The sequence below is a fragment of the Galeopterus variegatus genome, unplaced genomic scaffold (genome assembly GCF_000696425.1).
Source record: "Galeopterus variegatus unplaced genomic scaffold, G_variegatus-3.0.2 Scaffold23, whole genome shotgun sequence".
NCBI lineage: Eukaryota > Metazoa > Chordata > Mammalia > Dermoptera > Cynocephalidae > Galeopterus > Galeopterus variegatus.
In genome coordinates this window covers 1,338,364-1,357,134 of record NW_007726134.1, presented here as the reverse complement: position 1 = coordinate 1,357,134, position 18,771 = coordinate 1,338,364, and the positions used below count along the sequence as shown (strand labels likewise).

General features: G+C 37.0%; 1 protein-coding gene across 3 annotated transcripts in view; it reads right to left on the bottom strand.

Annotated features, from left to right (window-relative positions):
- LOC103586951 (chromosome unknown open reading frame, human C8orf37) overlaps positions 1-18,771 on the bottom strand; it is a 30,970-nt gene that overhangs the window by 9,163 nt on the left and 3,036 nt on the right. For 2 of the 3 annotated variants that reach the window (XM_008568317.1, XM_008568310.1), the window contains exons 2-5: positions 15,877-15,964; positions 12,888-12,952; positions 12,274-12,339; positions 268-363 (exon numbers count right to left, since the gene is read on the bottom strand). In XM_008568317.1, coding sequence (XP_008566539.1) covers positions 268-363; positions 12,274-12,339; positions 12,888-12,952; positions 15,877-15,964 — 315 coding nt within the window. The remainder of the gene's footprint in view (positions 1-267; positions 364-12,273; positions 12,340-12,887; positions 12,953-15,876; positions 15,965-18,771) is intronic. The other variant, XM_008568325.1, reaches the window with a different exon arrangement.

The following is an 18,771-nucleotide window of genomic DNA, read 5'->3' as shown; positions in this document are numbered from 1 at the left end:
ACCTGAGAACGGCTGCCAGAAAATGTGTGAAAGAAAGTCTCTCACCCTTTTCTTTATGCTACTGAAAAGTGCTGCAAAATATTCTGATAATTTGTATCTGAAAATAGTCTTTGTTTAGGCATTAGTTTGGGGGGCTAAAAATGCATAATATATGCAATTTATTAATTTTTAGAACTCAATTTTTATTTGAAAATGTGAATGTATAGTTCAAATACATGTTTATAACGTGGTACATTTTTCACAAAGTGAAGTTCTTTAGCAACATACCTGAAGAACAGATAATCACATGATTTGTCCCACATGTAGTCATCGTAGCTTACTACCAAGAAATCACAGGCTATACAACGCAGATGGTCACACGCTCTGTTCAGAGAAAAAGAACTGTATATTAAAAATTACTGGTGTGTTTAAAGATGAAAATATGGTGATTTATTCATAGGATATACCACATATTACTGAAAAGACAGAAAAGTACAGATTAATCTGATTATAAATGTTTAAAGGACTGTTTATATAACTAAACTTTCAGGTTAAATGTTTGCAAAAACCCACCTACCCTATTTTACTGAGATCTTGTACATTGATACATAAATGCATACATGTACATTATACAGATATAAAAGAAACAAAATGGATTTGTAGATCTTTGAATTCAATGGTTTTCAAATTGTATCTGAGGGAGATGTTCATTTAAGCCAAAAGTACTTCCTTTTCTACTGAAATTTTCAAGGATACCTCTATCAAAGAATGTGCCACATTACACTGAAATGAATCTGTCTCTCTCATAAGCTACTTAAATGCTGGGACAATATCTTACATATTTCTGTTTCCCCACTACTTGGCATACTGCATTCTCATCCACTTAAAAAAATATTTACTGAGAGCCTCCTACATGCTAGTGAGATTCTGTCTTCATGGAGCTTAGATTCTAGCGAAAAAAGAAATAAACAGTACTCGTAACTAAATTATATAGTATGTTAGAAGGTGAAAAGTGCTTTGAATGAAATAATGAGTAGGGTAAAGAAAATTGGTAGTACCGAGTAGGGGAATGGGTTGTACTTTAAAATAGGGTGGTCTGTATTAGGCTTCACTGATGTGTATCTGTGTCCTTTGTTTAAATGGAGTGGTAGCAGGTAAAGGAAGGGGGTTTAAGAAAAGGAAGTGTTTAAGAAGAGAGGAAAAAGAGCATGCTTGCATACTGATGGCAAAGATCAGTGAAGAGCGAAACTCTGGTAACACTGGAGAGAAAGGGCAGAACTGCTAGAATGATACTTAGCATCCATTAGGTAATCAATGGATATCTGAGTTATTGGAATGACACGCAATTTTAAAAAATAATTATGTATATACTACACAGTAACTTTAGGAGTAAAATGATAACATAATTATAAAAGAATTATTAACTGCCACTGCAAACAATTTGATTTGTATAATTCTGATTTACTTTATTTTATTTTATTTTCTTTTAAAAGATGACTGGTGAGGGGATCTTAACCCTTGGCTTGGTGTTGTCAGCACCACGCTCAGCCAGTGAGTGAACTGGCCATCCCCATATAGGATCTGAACCCGTGGCCTTGGTGTTATCAGCATCGCACTCTCCCGAGTGAGCCACGGGCCGGCCCCTGGTTTACTTTAAAGAAAAATACCTCTTCCACTGTTTGAAGTGTTCAAAAAACAGAATTAACATAGACACATTTGATCATCTAAAAGTTAAAAGAAAATAAGAAAAGTTTTTAGGATCTCAGAAAAAAAAAAAAGTGAAATGACCAGTAATAGAGTGGAAGAAAACATTTTCAACACATGGTTAAATACTTACACTATAAAAAAAAGTGCTTACTAATGACAAAGAGAAAAAAAAATATTCCCACTGGTATAGGCAGCAAAGAACAGTAGTTAAGAGCACAGACTCTGGACACACGTCTGGGTTCAAATGCTGATTCCCTACTTACTGGCTGTGTAACTGTAGCCAAATACCTTAACTTCTCTGTAACTCAGTCTCCCTATCTGTAAAATGGGGACAAGGGTACCTATATACCTCAAAGAATTATTATGAGGACCTAATGAGTTAATATTGTAAAGTAGTTATAACAGTACCTGGCACACAGTGTTTGTTAAAAAGTTAAAGTATTGTATAAAGAATTGAAATTTAAAGCAACCATGAGATATATTTTTTAACCAATTAAGTTCTCAAAAATTAGCACTGTTATACATTTCTGGTGAGTATGTGAATTGCTATAAACTTTTTGAAAAAATCTTGGCATTAACACTTTTTCAATTTTGCTTTTTTTTTTCAATAAATATATAATACTTCTGCAATAAAAAAGTAATAAAATAAAACAAACCTTTTATTAGGTTTTTTCACTTATTTCCCTCTAAAATTCAGATATGTCAACCTCAAAATTGCAAATATTTTTTGACCTGAAAGTTTCTTTGAGAATAAATGCTTTATATTTCTAAAAATATTATTAATCATAACAATGAATATTTAAAATCTATATGTTTCATAAGCAATTCTACATTTTCTTTCAAACTGTCAGCAATTTATGAAGTTGTATTTGTACATATGGAAATTCAACACAATTACATTTGTACATATTTGAACTCAGATTTTGAATGTACAAGTCAGGAAATGCAAAATGATGGTTCCCAAAGCTACCATAACTGCCTTTCTTATGGATATGTAGTTTATTACATGATTGCACAGAGTGTTAACTTTAATGCCTTAATACATATGCGCAATTTGGCTGAATTATTGCTGTTGTGGGAACTATAATTTAGAATTTCCTGACATTTGAAGTGTAAAATCTCAACCATGTTAAATACAGCTTTTTAATTTAATTTAAAATTTAGTAGTTTATTCAAATCTATTCACACTACCACATTTTCCTACAAACACCGTCCTTTGAGAAAAATAAAACTAACCTGCAGCTAAGAAATCATTCCACTGCTACGATTCACTCTCTTAGATCATAATCAGTACCAGTCTATGGAATAATCCAGTCTTGCAAGTAGTTTAAAAAATAATTAAGACAGTAAAATTCGACTGGCTTGAAAATAATGCCTTAGTTTTACCTATGCCACTTATAATGCCACCATGCTTCCTACTATTATTCTTTCTCCTTTCCACCAACTCGGTAAAAGACTCATCAAATCTTTACACTCTAAAATCACTTAGCATTACCCCCAAACCAGAGCTTCATCCAGAAATCAAACAAAACGAATAGGAAGAATAGATGTAATTTCCTTTATGTCCTGGGCATGTAAACCAGTGCTTATTTTCAGGGATTAAATATATTTTTCTTCCATAACTATATATAAAAAACATATCTAATATAAAGTCATGATTCCAATGAAAGAGATTGTCAGGTCTTCTAAAATGTGGAGGGAGTACACATATGAAGATATCAGCAACACCTTTGTTCTTCTGTCCAGCTAATACAAAGAATGGACTATGTTAAAGATTTTTATGGTGTTAATGTCCAAAATACAGCCCTGTATAGTCTTCTGCCCAGACTCTATGAGTCTCAGTTAAATCCTATGAGATCTACACAGTGGGACTAAGGAAGTCCTGATGTTTGGATAGTTTGAAAATAACAGCAGCTGCAATAGCACACGCAGCTAAGATTCTTCCCTTTCTGGTATAGTAGAAAGTGTAATGGATTAGGAATCAAGTTACCAATTTGAGTCCTTGCTTTGTAATTACTGATGTGATCTTGGGAAAAACACATTACCTGGAATTCATTCTTGACAACTTTCTCTCTTACCTACCATAGCCATTTAATCATTGAATTCAGTCAATTCTATATTCTCAAAAGCCAGTTTTTTGACACTTTTTCCCTATAGCCAATGCCACCACTCAGGTCACAGCTACCATAACCTCTTTCCCGGACCACTCTTGGCTACTGGATGCTGACTGGTCTTCCTGTATCCCCTCTTGTCTTTCCCCTCCAACTTCCAAGGCATTTTCCATACAGCAGACAAAATGACTTTTTTAGAAAAACAAATCTGATTATGTCACCCCTATCTGCTAATAAAAACCCAGTGGCATCCAATGCATATAGGACATATTTTTCTAAAATCCTCCAAAGGACAACAGGACCCCAAACCAAATGTCTCTCAACTATCTCTTCAGCCCCATCAGGAACCACTCTTTTCCCCTACTCACTACGCTCTAGCCCACCCAGCTGCTCTCTGTCCCAACACCCCAAGCTCCTTCCCATCTCAGGGATCTTCTAACATGGTTTGCCTCTGGCTCCAGTGGTCCTCTCTCTGCTTAACTCCTTATTTTTCATATTGTGGTTTGATTAAATATCACCTGATTATGGAAGCATTCTCTGACCCTTCATATTAGTTAGGGTACCTATTATCTATGCTTATAGTATCCTGTTCTTTCCCTTCACACCACATATTAAATGGAAATTAAGTATTTATTTATGGCATTATGTTTAAAGTCTATCTCCTCATCTAGACTGAAAACTCACTGAAGGCAGGCAAGTGTCCATTTATTTGTTCACCACAATTTGTTTACTTAATCTCTAGTACTTGGCAGGTGGTTAATATGTTTGATGAAATTAACACCAGTACCTCAATTTCCTCATTTATAAAATGGAGTTAAAAATTCTTGCTTTATCTGCATCTTGGTTTTTTTCCTGTGGAGCAGGTAAACCAACATGTTTATATAAAAAGTGCTCTGGATAGTAAAAAGTACTTCGCACATAAAATGTTTTCTTCTTCCAATGGCTTACAAATTTTATTGACTGTAACCCACAGAAATACATTTTACATCATGACCTAACTTACACGTATGACTGAAAAAAAGTTTTATAAAAAACAATACTTAACCTCACCACATGATGTACTCATTTCTTTTCTACTCTATTCTAATTTCTATTCCATTCCACTCCATTCCTCCTCTGTCCATTCTACTCCACTTCATCTGATGCACACATAAAATGTTTTATATGCACATGAATATGTATGTGTTTATGTTTCTATGGGTGCAGATTCTGTGTCATGAAATGGGCAGTTGATCAAAGATTTGTGAATAAAAACATTTACCTGTGTACACATGAGGGGTCTTCAAAAAGTTTGTTGAAAATGCATATCATTTAAAAACAATGCACGGATTTCAAATTTTTGCACCAAAATAAATTCATACTAACTTATATAACATGTCTGAATAGGATCTAAGGCACTAGAATTTAAGATTTAATAGGATTTAAGGCACTAAGAAGTATAAGACATCAGTTTGAAAAGAGCCCTTATCAGAGCAACATGAATTCTGATAAAACTGAAGTAAAAACAAACATCAAATATATGGTGAAACTTGGGTGGAAGAATGGTGAAATCCCTGATGCTTTATGAAAAGCTTATGGGGACAATGACCCAAAGAAATCAGCAGTTTACAAATCGGTAATTCGTTTTAAGAAGGGATGAGATGATGTTGAATATGAAGCCCACAATGGCAGACCATCCACATCAGTTTGCTAGGAAAAAATTAATCTTGTCTGTGCCCTAATTGAAGAGGATTGCTGATCAACACCAGAAACAATACCAACACCATAAACATGTCAACTGGTTCAGCTTACACAATTCTGACTGAAAAATTAAAGTTGAGCAAACTTTTTGCTTGATGGGTGCTCAAACTGTTGTACCCATATCAGCTGAAGACAAGAGCAGAACTTTCAATGGAATTTTAAACAAGTGGGATCAGATCCTGAAGCATTTCTTTTTTCCCCTTTGGGTAGCTTGCTGGTATGGGGATCCTAACCTTTGACCTTGGAGTTATCAACCCTGTAATCTAACCAATTGAACTAACCGGCCAGCCTTGGATCCCGAAGCATTTCTTCAAAGATTTGTAACAGGAGATGAAACATGACTTTACCAGTACGATCCTGAAGAAAAATCATAATCAAAGTCATGGCTACCAAGAGGTGGAAGTGGTCCAGTCAAAGCAAAGGTGGACCAGTTAAAAGCAAAAGTCATGGCAACAGTTTTTTGGGATGTTCAAGGCATTTTGCCTGTTGACTTTCCGGAGGGTCAAAGAACAATAACACCAGCTTATTATAAGACTGTTTTGAGAAAGTTAACCAAAACATGAGCAGAAAAACATCTGGGAAAGCTTCGCCAGAGTCCTTCTCTACCACAGCAATGATCCTGCTCATTCCTCTCACTAAACAAGGGCAATTTTGTGAGAGTTTTAATGGTAAATCATTAGGCATCCACCTTACAGTCCTGGTTTGGCTCCTTCTGACTTTTTGTCTCCTTATGTTAAAAAAATCTTTAAAGGGCACCCATTTTTCTTCACTTAGTAATGTAAAAAAGACTGTACTGACTTGGTTAAATTCACAGGACCCTCAGTTCGTTGAGGATGGACTAAATGGCTGGTGTCATCACTTACAAACATATCTTGAACTTTATGAATAAGACCCCAAAAGCACAAGCAACAAAAAAATAAACAATGGGATTATATCAAACTAAAAAGCTTCTGCACAGTAAAGGAAACAATCAACAGTGGAAAGACAACCTGCGGAATGGGAAAAAATATTTGCAAACTACACATTCAACAAGGGATTAATATCCAGAATACATATGGAACTCAAACTACTTCACAGTAAAAAAACCAACTAATCCAATTAAAAAATGGACAAAGGAACTGATTAGACATTTTTCAAAGGAAGACATACAAATGGCCAACAAGTACATGAAAAAATGCTCAACATCACTAATCATCAGGGAAATGCAAATCAAAACCACACTGAGATAACATCTAACCTCAGTTAGATAGGCCAGTGTTAAAAAGGCTGAGAATAACAAATGCTGGCGAGGATGTGGAGAAAGGGGAACGCTCCTACACTGTTGATGGGACGGTAAAATAGTACAGCCATTATGGAAAATAGCATGGAGGTTTCTGAAATAACTATAGATAGAACTACCATATGATCCAGCAATCCCACTTCTGGGTTATACCTGAAGGAATGGAAATCATGTTGAAGGGATACCTGCACTCCCATGTTCACTGCAGATCCATTTACAATAGCTAAAATATGGAAAGAACATAAATATCCATCAACAGATGACTGGATAAGGAAAATGTGGTATATATACACAATGGAATACTACTCAGCCATAAAAAAATGAAATTCTACCATTTGCAGCAGCATGGATAAACTTGAAAAAAATTTATGTTAAGTGAAATAAGCCAGACACAGAAAGAAAAATACCACGTCATCCCTCATAAGCAGGTGCTAAGAAAGAAGGAAAGAAAGAAAGACCCATAATACAATGATCTTTCAGAAGGAAAGAACAAATCTGTGGTTACTAGAGGTGGGAGGGGGGAGTCGAGGGGGTTGGGGAGAGATTGGGTAAGGGGAATTAAGAATAATTATGATTTGTAGTAATGAATATGCTAATAATATTGACTTGATCAATGCATGTTGTACAAAGGTTATAGTACTCAATGCTGTACCCCCAAAATATGTATAATCAATTCTGTTTCAATAAAAAACAAATAAAATTACACAAGTGTCTTGAACTTGATGGAGCTTATGTTGAGAAATAGAGTTTATCTTTTTATCTTTTAATTCCTTATTTTCCACAAACTTTTTGAAGTCTCTTTGTATATGCAAACAGTATCTCCTCTTGTAGCTGTACAGAACGTGGGAATATAGTTTGATAGATTTTGGCATCCTCATGGACCAACACTAGATGATAGAACCCTCAAGCTATAGAAACAGGCTGCTCTTTTGTCTACTGAGATTCCATCTGGAACAAGACTCCTCTGTGCTAGAACTAAATCAAAGTACACTCCAAAAATACTATAGATAAGAAAATCTTAATGAAATATTTACTCTTTGCAAGTAAACCAGAATGTACTGTCTTTTTTTTAGAGTCCATTTTGAAAATCCAAAGGCACCTTTAAATAAACACTGATACAAATGTCCTGAGATAAGCAGGACTAATACATGAGAAAGTCAAAAATAATTACAAACCAGTGTATCTAGCAGTTAGCTATCTTTTGTACCAGAGGCGCGGCTTTCATATATTATTTCATTTAATACTCACAGTATCTCCATAAAGTATGTTTAGTTTTTATAGGTGACAGATGTTCGGTTATTAAAAAAATTATTTAACTAATTGAATCACAATTGATTATATATACTTTTGGGGTTCAACGTTGACGTATGTTGATCAAATCAATATTACTAACATGTATATTATCACAAATAGTACTTATTCTTTATGCCCCTTATCCAATTTCTCCCATCCCCCTCTTCCTCCCCCCTCCCACCTCTGATAACCCTAGATTTCTTCTCCCCTTCTGAAAGGGTAATGGTTAGTCTGTTGATTTGTTGCCTAGATGATCGGTTCAGTGCTAAGAGAGGAGTGTTCAGGTCTCCCACTATTATCGTGGAGCAGATGTTTCTTCTAACACTCTGGAATGGGCTTTGTGGAGAGACATCCTCTTTTTTTCTTTGGTCTCCGCTGGTGACTCTCCTTGTGTCAATGCACTCAAATGGATGGCGGGCCATCTGCATGGTGGTTGTGGAGCCTAGATGCTTTTGTGGCAGCCATGGCTACTGGGGTGGCTGTTGTGGGCCACCCACATGGAAGTGGTGTTATTGCCATGCTCCTTGCCTGGTTGCAGGAGGAGGGGTCAGTCCCCGGATCCATGCCACAACCCTGGGTGGGCCCCATGGCAGCGGCAGTATGCCTGGGAGTGGGAGGAGGGGTTGGTCTCTGGCTCCAAGCCTCAGGTCCCTGGCTCCATCTCTTTTTACATTCTAAGATGTTGTTGCAGAGCATCTAGGTGGGAGGGGGAGAGAGGAAGGAGGAAGGAAAGAGGGTGGAGGAAGGAAAGAGGGTGGGAGAAGGAAAGAGGGTGGGAGCAGGAAAGGGGGCAACGTAGTTGAGGCCCATGGCACCCCTCATTCCTGTAGGGGAGGCCAGGGGGCTTCCAGCGGTGGCTTGGTCATTGCTGGACTGAATGCAGATGTCAGGGGGGTGTGGCTGAAACCCTTGGCCCCTTACCACCCTGGCTCGGGAGACCAGGGGGCTTCCAGCTGTGGTTTGGTGGTGGTTGCTGCACTGGTTGCAGATGTTGGGGGTGTGTGGCCAAAGCCCTAGGCCCCCCACTGCCCTGGCTCAGGAGTCTGGGTTGCTTCCTGAGGCAGTTCAGTGGTCATTGCTGGGCTGGTTGTGTCAGGGCATAGCTGAGGCACCCAGCTCTCCCCCCTCCATGGCTTGGGGGCCCAGGGGGCTTCTGGTCCTTCTAGGTTTTATAGGTGTTCTTTGGTGAAGTGAGGTCTTTACTAGTTAATATCAAACTCTGTCTTCGGTCTGTGGGTATTTTGTTTTTTCTTTCAGTTCTGTGTTGGATTATTCACTGTTTCCACTACTTAAACTCTGCACTGGAACTAATTTGTTGTCCTTTGCTTACTTCTAAAATGGAGGAACTTCCTGCGGGGACCAGTACTTGAGCTCTGTGGTTGAGCTAAATTGCTGCTTTGCTGTTGATTCCCTGGAGAAAGCCTTTTGTGCAGCTCACGTTTTAATGATTGACTCATGAGATCTGGTACACGGGGGTAGCGTAGAAATTCTGGTCTGGACCTGAGTCTTTTCAGCAAGGTCTTTTCAACTGCTCCCCCTGTAGTTCTATATTCCTGGCCAGTCTACACAGAGGGGGCCTGTGCTGACTGGAGGGCAGATCAGCTGTCCTTGGTGTGCCCCAATGTTCCCCCAGTAGCCTGTCTTCCCCATCCCCCACACTCTAAACACTCTCCATGGGGTGGGCCATGTGCTGGTCCCTTGCAATGACTCACCGGCCTCTTAGTGGCTCCTTTTTTTCAGTTGTTGTGGCTCCTTGCTCCTATGTGGGTCCACAGGAACCCTGTTAGTGGTCTTGCTGGCCTGAGGGCCATCAGGCCCTCTTCTCCCCTGCCACCTCCAAGCAACTCCATCCGAAGGGTACAGCTATGGCTTTTGTCAGCTCTTGCTCTGTGCACTCACCAGCTCCAGCCTTGAAGCCACTGGGATTCGAAATGGTGGGAATGATCCTTTCTTTCTCTCATTGTAGTTTCTCCTGCCTTCAATGCACTCTACAGGTCTCTCCTCCTCTTCCCCTGAGCTCTAGTGGCCCCAGCTTGGCTGTCATTGCTTTTTAATAGTTGTAAATTGATTTGTGGAAGAGAGTGATGCTGGGGACTGTCTGTTCCGCCATCTTGACCAGAAGCTGAGACAGATGTTTTAGAAGATAACATTCCTTCTCAAGTCTTCACAAGGTGGCAGAGTGAGGATTTGAAGACAGCCATTATGTCACCAGAGCCTTTCCTCTTCACAACATGGGTATACTAATTTACTTCTTTATCTGTTCCTCTACTGTCCAGTTTTACCTTTTTTTGGTAAACTAGCCCAGGGCTTAGGACAGGGTGGACATTCAATGAATTTAATAAAAGAAAAAAAAAAAGTTCAAATACAGAGAGAGAAAATGAATCTGTAGTATGTAAATTAAGAAGGCAGCAGGGGACATGCATTAGAAAAGAGTGTCACTCCAGACAGGGAATGGATACAAAAGTACTTAGAGGCAGAAAAATGTAAGTGAAAAGTAGAGGATGACAAGTGTTGTAGTGTGAGTGGAGTATCTGGCCCAGGCTTTATCTGGACGTGAAGGAACTAAAGGGAGAAGAGAAAGAACAAGGATAACAACTTGGTAAAGCAGATGGCGTGTTTAGACTTAAAGGGAGACAAACAGCAATTCCTGTTTGCCTTCAGTACAGGGAGAGGCACTTAAAATAACACTGTAGGGATATTATCTTGAATGCTATATGTAGGTGAGACTAGAGAAGATGGAAGTGATGGTAACTGGGAAACTGTTGTTATAGTTCACGGGTGACTTGATAGAAGCTTGGATCAGAGGTGGCATGGCTCTGGACATGACCCAGATGAGTCCCACTGAGTTGACACAGGTAATTTGAGACTGACAGCAACAAGACTACATTCTCCTCAAAGGGCAGTTTGTATCTCAAATTCTTTGTATAGACAGTACTCAACATGCGATGATCCAACTGCTATCAATTCTTATTTACAGCACTTACAGCAGGCAGCGCCCCCAGCAGATTTATATTAGCCTGTCTGCTGCCTGGCATTCCGGTATAAGGCTTCTCCAGACTCCTAATTTCACTTTGGTCCTATAGCCCTTCCTTCCAGGCTTCCTAAGATCTAAGCTGGTACCACCACAACCCTCCAACAATGTCTTTTTAGTTTCTGCTTCTATTATTCAACATAACAGTGATTCCTCCAAAATTGTGGTTAATGTGTAATCACATAACTCCGTCTTTTCTTCCTTAAAAAATTAACACAAAATTGGGCTGTCCACTTAGTGCAGTTGGTTAGGGCATGGTGCTGATAACACCATGGTCCAGGGTTTCAGCTCTGTACCAGCCAGCCACAAAAAAAAAAAAAAAAAAAAAAAAAAAAAAAAAAAAGAAAAAAAAGGAAAAAAGTCCCCCTAGGAAATAAAAAAATATTTTAGAAATAACTAGACAAAAATATAATAATCTAAGCAAATAGGCCTCTGCCACAAATAGAATCAAAATTAGCAGAACAGTATAAAGACTTGCTTACAGCCAATCTGTTTCCCCATATTATGAAAATGGTAATGAAATGTGCTGGGAGTATGGGGCTAATATGGGCTTGGGGTAGGTGGCGTCACGACTATAAGACTGCCCGGAAAGACGGACTGAGTGAGAAAGTGGGTATAGGAAGGGGCAGGAAGAGACAAAGAACGGTGGGTTTCTGCTTTTCAGATATGTAAACAGGTAAAATCAAACAACTATGCTTGAGAACTTTTTGGGTAATGCAGAACTGTAGCTTCTCATACTAACTGTTTGGCCAAGTCAGTGGGGGCAAGGCATCATGTAACTGCACAGCCACATGGCTTCATCTGCCTTACCCAATGGTTTCCATTGCCTGTAAGGAAGCTCACTCTCCTGGTGTCCTGTGGAAATCACTCTGGGACTGAATGGATCCAGGCACTTCAAGTGGGGCTTAGAAAAAGGACATCAACACAGTAGAGAATATATACCCAACATCAGTTTTCAACAGCTATCTCCCAAGAATAATAAACATTTCAACAAAATGTTCTTAGACTGGCTAATAAAATATGCCTCTCATTATAAAATGGATTGATGCCGAGATGACAAGAACTACATTTTAACAACAGAGCCTCAATTTAAAAACCTAATAAAAAAGTATAATATATTTCTGATATACTACCTCTGTGAAGTATTTGTTCCAATCCCACATGGAATAGTGCTTCCACCAAGGTACACTGGACTGCAACTAGACATGTTCAACAGATGGAAAAAAATAAAATTACAACAAAGGAGAAATATGAGAAATTAATTTGGCCTCATTGACTCTATGTTCTTGTAATCAAATGATATATGTTCCCTAGCAAGCCAACTATTTCAAAGAGGAGGTATTTATTCCAGGATCACTGCTTTTTTGAATATAACCTGTACATTCAGGAACACTCAAGGAGTTAAAATGAGTCACAGAAAAATGTGTTTGCCAAATAATGTAAGGGACAAAGTAAATAGTGAAGAATATAACACAACATTAATTTTGAGAAACTGTTCACACTTTTTTTTTTTAACATGGCAGAAAATTATTTACAATAGCAATAATCTCCCATTTAATTTCCTTTACACTAAGGGGTCACGGACCATAAGACACTGAAGATATTGCTATTGGCCTTTCTCCTGAAGGCCAACCACTGCTTTGTTGTTCAATGTCACTGTTGTTTAAATGGTAACACAATCTACTAGACTATACTTATAGTGTTTGCTCACTAGTGTGTATAATTCACCAAAGCAAGCTCAACTTACCTTTTACTAAGGCCTTGAATGGAAGCTCTGACAGATGTGTTACCTGAAGATTTAGGTTTTAATTTCTGTTAAAAAAACAAAATAATAAAAGGCCAAGGGTAACTCAGAGAATTGTAATATGAAAACTAATATTCTTTATTTTATAACAAGAATATTTTTAAAATGACTTAAATAGAAATTTTGGTGGCATCATTTTTAAGTTTCTGAAATAAAAACAATGATCAAAACCTTTTAAAGGCAAAAGGGAAGTAGAACTCCCTAAGGAATTTGCAAATTACTCTGCTAACTTTTAGTCTAGGAAATTGATATACTGCCATTATTAGCATGCTAAGATTTAGAGTCACTTTATAACTCTTCAGTTAATACTAGATTTCAGTGATTTAATATGAAGGACCTGCTATTTAAAACTTCATCCTGGAAAAATTCAATTGAGGAGGAAAAAACCTCAGACTCATTTTTAAAGGCTGTGAATGGTACTTATCTGAACTAAAAATAAACTAACCAAACTCCTGTGTAACTTCAGGAATATTAATTTTGATCAAACGCTATGGTACCAACCAATAGATGTTTAAGGAAAATGTAGAACTACCTAGTCATAACCATACAGTAGTTCCTACATGGTTACACAACATCATCATCATTAGCAAGCATTTATTAAGTGTTAACCGGTATATGGTACCAAACAACATAAACCAACCACATACTAGGACCACCGCCAAGAAGAGGAAGTGAGATGGAGAAAAGGCCATTTAAACCATGCAGACACATGCATCCATTTTACCTAGTGAGAAAGGAAATTTAATGGAGGCAAAAATATTTCATTTTACTATTTCTCTTAACTCTTTTATTTGATGTTAAGCAGAACTAGAAAAATTTTTGGTGCAAGTCTGAAAATAATAATGTGCATGAATCTCTTTTCATTTTGGAGAGCATGTTTCATGTGCTATCCGGGCTCATGATTCTGATTTTGAGCTGGCACACTGTGACACTTGTTGGTATCTGGGCTTTCTTGTGTGGGTGTGGGAGTTCAGAATTGCAACAGAATGGGAAAGCATGGGTTGGGGTGGGGAAGTAGTACTTTCAGCACATAATGGTCTCTAAGGACAATGTGGGCAGGGACTGTCTATTCACAGACACTTCTTTTCCTCAAACGATACATGTTTTACATAGACCTGTTCTCTCCCTTGAAGGCTGGAAAACTGTATATAATAAATCACTAAAAAAGAGGCTGGCTGGGTAGCTCAATTGGTTAGAGCACAGCCTTATAACCCCAAGGTCACAGGTTCAGATCCCTGTACAGGCCAGCCACCAGAAAGTAAATAAATAAATAAATAAAAAAGGGAAACATATTTTTTTCACTAAGTATTTCAAACTAGTATATCTTAAAGCCAAGCTACAGGAGTATTTATCTTCTTCTGACACACCTTAAACTAGAGAGATTGTACCTCATAAACAGATATGCATCCTATAGTGCTTAATAAACAATGAATTGCTCAGATAATTAATGAATAACAACATAAACATCATGTAGTTTTTTCCTACTATTTATTAGCATTAGTAAGTAGCATTACTATTCAGTACTTATGATGTATTGTTTGCAGAGTACAATACTTAATATTGCTATACTGATATATTAATCAACTAGACATCAGCTTATTTTCCTCAGATGAACTGAAAATGTTAAATTTGGAGAGATTCAGATCTTAAAATCTATACTAGTCATTCGATCTGGTGACAAAAATATAAGTGGCCCCCATCCATATCCTTAACACCTTAAAATCTATACTAGTTATTTAGTCTGGTGACAAAAATATAAGTGGCCCCTATCCGTATCCTTAACACCACCATTACCTAGCAATTTTCAGGCCACTGTCTTGCTTTAATCTTCCTTACCTTTTTAAAAAAAACAAAAAACAAACAAGAAAACACCTCTAGTATTATACTTATTTCTTAGATTTTTTTATCTTTGTGGTCTTTATAAAATAGGCTTCTATTTGGTCTCTTTCTTTTAAATCTAGGAAATATGTTTCACACATAACCATACTGATAAAAATTAAAGTATATAAATTCTCATACATTGCTGTGTCACTTTGGAAAACAATTTGGCAATGGGTAAAAAGTTGAAAATGAGCACACTTTATGACCTAGGAATTCTTCGAGGTTTATACATTCTAGAGAAATACTTGTACATGGGTAAAAGAAGATATGTAAAGATATCTGATAGAGCATTATTTGTAATAACAACTGGGTTGTTTATAATCTAAACATCCATCACCAGGGAAGTGGATAAATGAACTGTGACAGAGTAACACAATGGGCTACTGTATGCAGTTAAAATTGATTATGGTTATATACTATACTTACATAATAAAAGTATAAATGGAAAGGATAGTGGTTACCTCTGGGAAGGAAGACAGTAAGGTAGGATTTGAGGAAGACTTAAATTATATCTCTAATTTTCATTTACTTTAAAAAAAGTCCAAAGAAGTAAATATGGCAAAACATTAAGATATGTTTAGTATGGTGGCTGTTGTATTATTTTATAAACTTTTTATGAAGTTAAAATAGTTACATAAACATTTAAAAAATTAAAATATTAACAATTTAGTCACTGGTTCATGGGATTACAGCAATGGCATGCATCTGAGATGTGAAGCACATTCCTACAATAGAAATTGTTTTGGCCTTTTAGAAAAGTGTCCCTAGAGATTAAAAATAAACACAAGTAACCAACTTGATCTGTTGACTTTTATGCTAATAGCTTTTCTAATTTCTCTTTCTTGCTGAGAATTGAACAGAGAAACACATACTGAGATTTTCTAATATTTTCTTTCTTCTACAATTCTTTAAATGGAATAATTTAAGTAATTGTATTTTTCAGAATTCAAAGGACTATGAATAGGAACTTGTGCCTTTAAGTTTTAAGACTATTTTAAACATGTCTTGAAATAATGGAAGAATTTCTGCACATTTGTAACACTTGACTTACAAAGGGTTTCTTGTCAAAGTTGGGCTCTTCAAATATTTCATTAATAAGACTGTCAAGATCATCTTCCTTTTTAAATGCTTCTGTTGATCTGAAAAGAAAAAAAAACACACACGAATCCCAGCTGATAAGGGCAGATAAAGTCAGTATCAGAAGTTTTATTTGAAGTCCATTATTAGAGTTGATAACAGAAGGATAAACATATTATTTTTTTTCCTGCTTATGGACATAGCCTAAGTTTGTTCAGACAAAGGTATAGTTGATAAGGTACAAATTCACATGTGTATTTTACTATTACATACTTAACATTTCAAGATAATTTTAACCAGTATTTCTAAGTTTTTCCATAAGTGTTCCATTTTAAGTCAAATAACCATAACTCTTTACTAGAGGAGCCAAAGGTCATGTAATCAAATGACCAAAAAAAAAAAAAAAAAAAAGTCCTATTTGTTAGACAGAATATCTCAACTATCTCTTTATCTTCTGCAGGCAAAGCCAGCACTGGATCATTAATAAAACTGTTACTGCACAGAAACTTCCATTTAATACCTAACATTTACTGAATACTTACTAAATGCCAGGCACAGTCTTCAGGCTTTACAAGAGGATCTCTCTATTACCCTTATTTTATAGATGGAGAAAAGACACTGAGAGATTCAGAAACTTGCCTGAGGTCATAAAAACAGCAGGAAGAAGGGGCTGAAATTGAACCTAGGGCAGTCCCTATACCTAACACTATATAAGATTAACTTCCTTTAGAGTTTATATGCTGCAGATGCTGTACATCAACTTCATAACTTTATTGGACCATTAAATTATGTGTTTTAGAATACAAGTTTGTTAGTCAAACTTTCTAATTTTAGAAATGTATTTACTCTGAAAATTCTTAATATCAGGAGTACAGCCCTTTATTACTGCTTGGACTAAGATACTTTAATCTGATATAAGAAAATCCAGAGACTGCTGCCTAGCACCTAATGCTTGATTCCATCCTTCTCTAGGCTTTGCCTTTCCAGTTGTTCCCTTTCTAATATTTATCCTTAATGTCTTTCACTCTATACCAGCTTCTTCCCTTTACTTCAAAGTATGCTCGAGATTTTCCTCTTCAAAGAAACACTCCAAAAATCAAAGTGCCACCCTTTCTTACTACTGAAAGTAGTCTATATCCATTACTTCCACTTGCTTACAAGTAGATTAGATTTAGCATCAGTTGGTAACCTAGATGAAGGTTTTTTGACCCTCATTATCTTGGAACTATTGACATTTTGGGCCAGATAATTCTTTGGGGTGTGTGTAGGGGCACTGTTGTGCATCGTAGGATGTTTATAGCATCTCTGGCCTCTACACACTACTGTGCCAGTAACACACCCTTAGTTGTGATGATCAAAAATGTCTCCAGACATTCCCAAATGCCCCTTAGGTAGCAAAATCGTCAAGGGTCTAGAGCTACTGACTTAGTTCAAATCACTTAATCTCTCTGAACCTCAGATACTTTATCTGTAATAATGGTATCCAGACGACTATTTAAAACTGCTTCTAGGTGTAATATTCTATCTCTGGTCTCTACATCCCTCAACTGTAGTGAAACTCTTCCCTCAAAGGTCACTACTGCCCAAATCACTACATTCAGCGGCTTGCTGCTCAGTTCCAATCCTCTTCAATCTTTTAGAAGCATCTGGTACTGTTGTGTACCAATTCCTCAAATTCTTTTATGACAGCAGGTTGTTAAGATGTCTTCTTGAAATTCTTTCCTCCTTTGGTTTTCATGACATACTCTCTGGGTTCTCCTTTTTCATGCAATTTCACAATTTCAAGAATCAGATGCATTCAAATTCTACTTATCTAATCAGTATTGTTAGACATACAAACTGTCAGCTTACATCAGATTCTGATCTATTATTAGATCACACTGTGGAGTATACTATAAAGCAAATATATTTCACAGGGCCTAGTTTCTTGTACTTTCAGGTTTAGTCCAACTTCTTAAAAGTACATATAAAATGTTGACCTTGCAAAAACCAGGAAATTTTCCCCAGGCTATAGCCTCTGTTGAAAGATAAAGAATTTTAACACGGCAAGGTTGCTGGTTCAAAGACAGACAAGTTACTGATTGATATGTAAAGATACTGGGAAGCTGCTGTAGGGAGAAAGGACATTTGCTATGATCAAGCTTTTGTTGGTGGATCATTTAAATTGCCTTATGGAATGTCACTTTACTTGTTTTACTGAATGTTACCAGCCTATATGGTTAAACTATAATCCCACCTATGTTCTCTTCCTGTAACTTCCTGGTGTGGAGAATAAATGCAGGAAGAGAAACCCAATTTGTGGTTAATTTCCCAAATGGAAGGAATGCCTCTCTCTTGAGAGTTCTGGGAGGTTAACCACTCGGGGCTTCTCACTGCTCAGAAGAGATGGGCTTTGAGTAATCTTTTGCAGCTCCATCACCCAGGGGAAGAGGGGTGACAAATCTGTGGGAGGCAAAGCAACATCACACAATTTCGTTTTGCCCACACTTGCCTGCACTTTACTATAGTAGGGAGAAAAAAAAAATAGCAACACTTCATTGAGAACTCATAATTTTGTTTATTTTTTAGGTAGCTAGCCAGTAAGTGGGTCTGAACCTATGACCCTGGTGTTATAAGGCTGTGTTCTAACTGAGCTAATTGGCCAGCCAAGAACTCATAATTTTAAAGGACAGTATAATACTTTTTTGGAGTCTTCTGATGCTATAATAACCTTAATCAAATGTTAATAAGCTTATATTGGTTCCCTCCCTAACTCCACTTCTTACATTCTAATATTGATTTAATATATGTTTTCTGCTGAAAATAAAAGGTATATTCAAAATGAAAGAAATACATACACTTGAAACCTACCTACAATGAAATGTGAGAG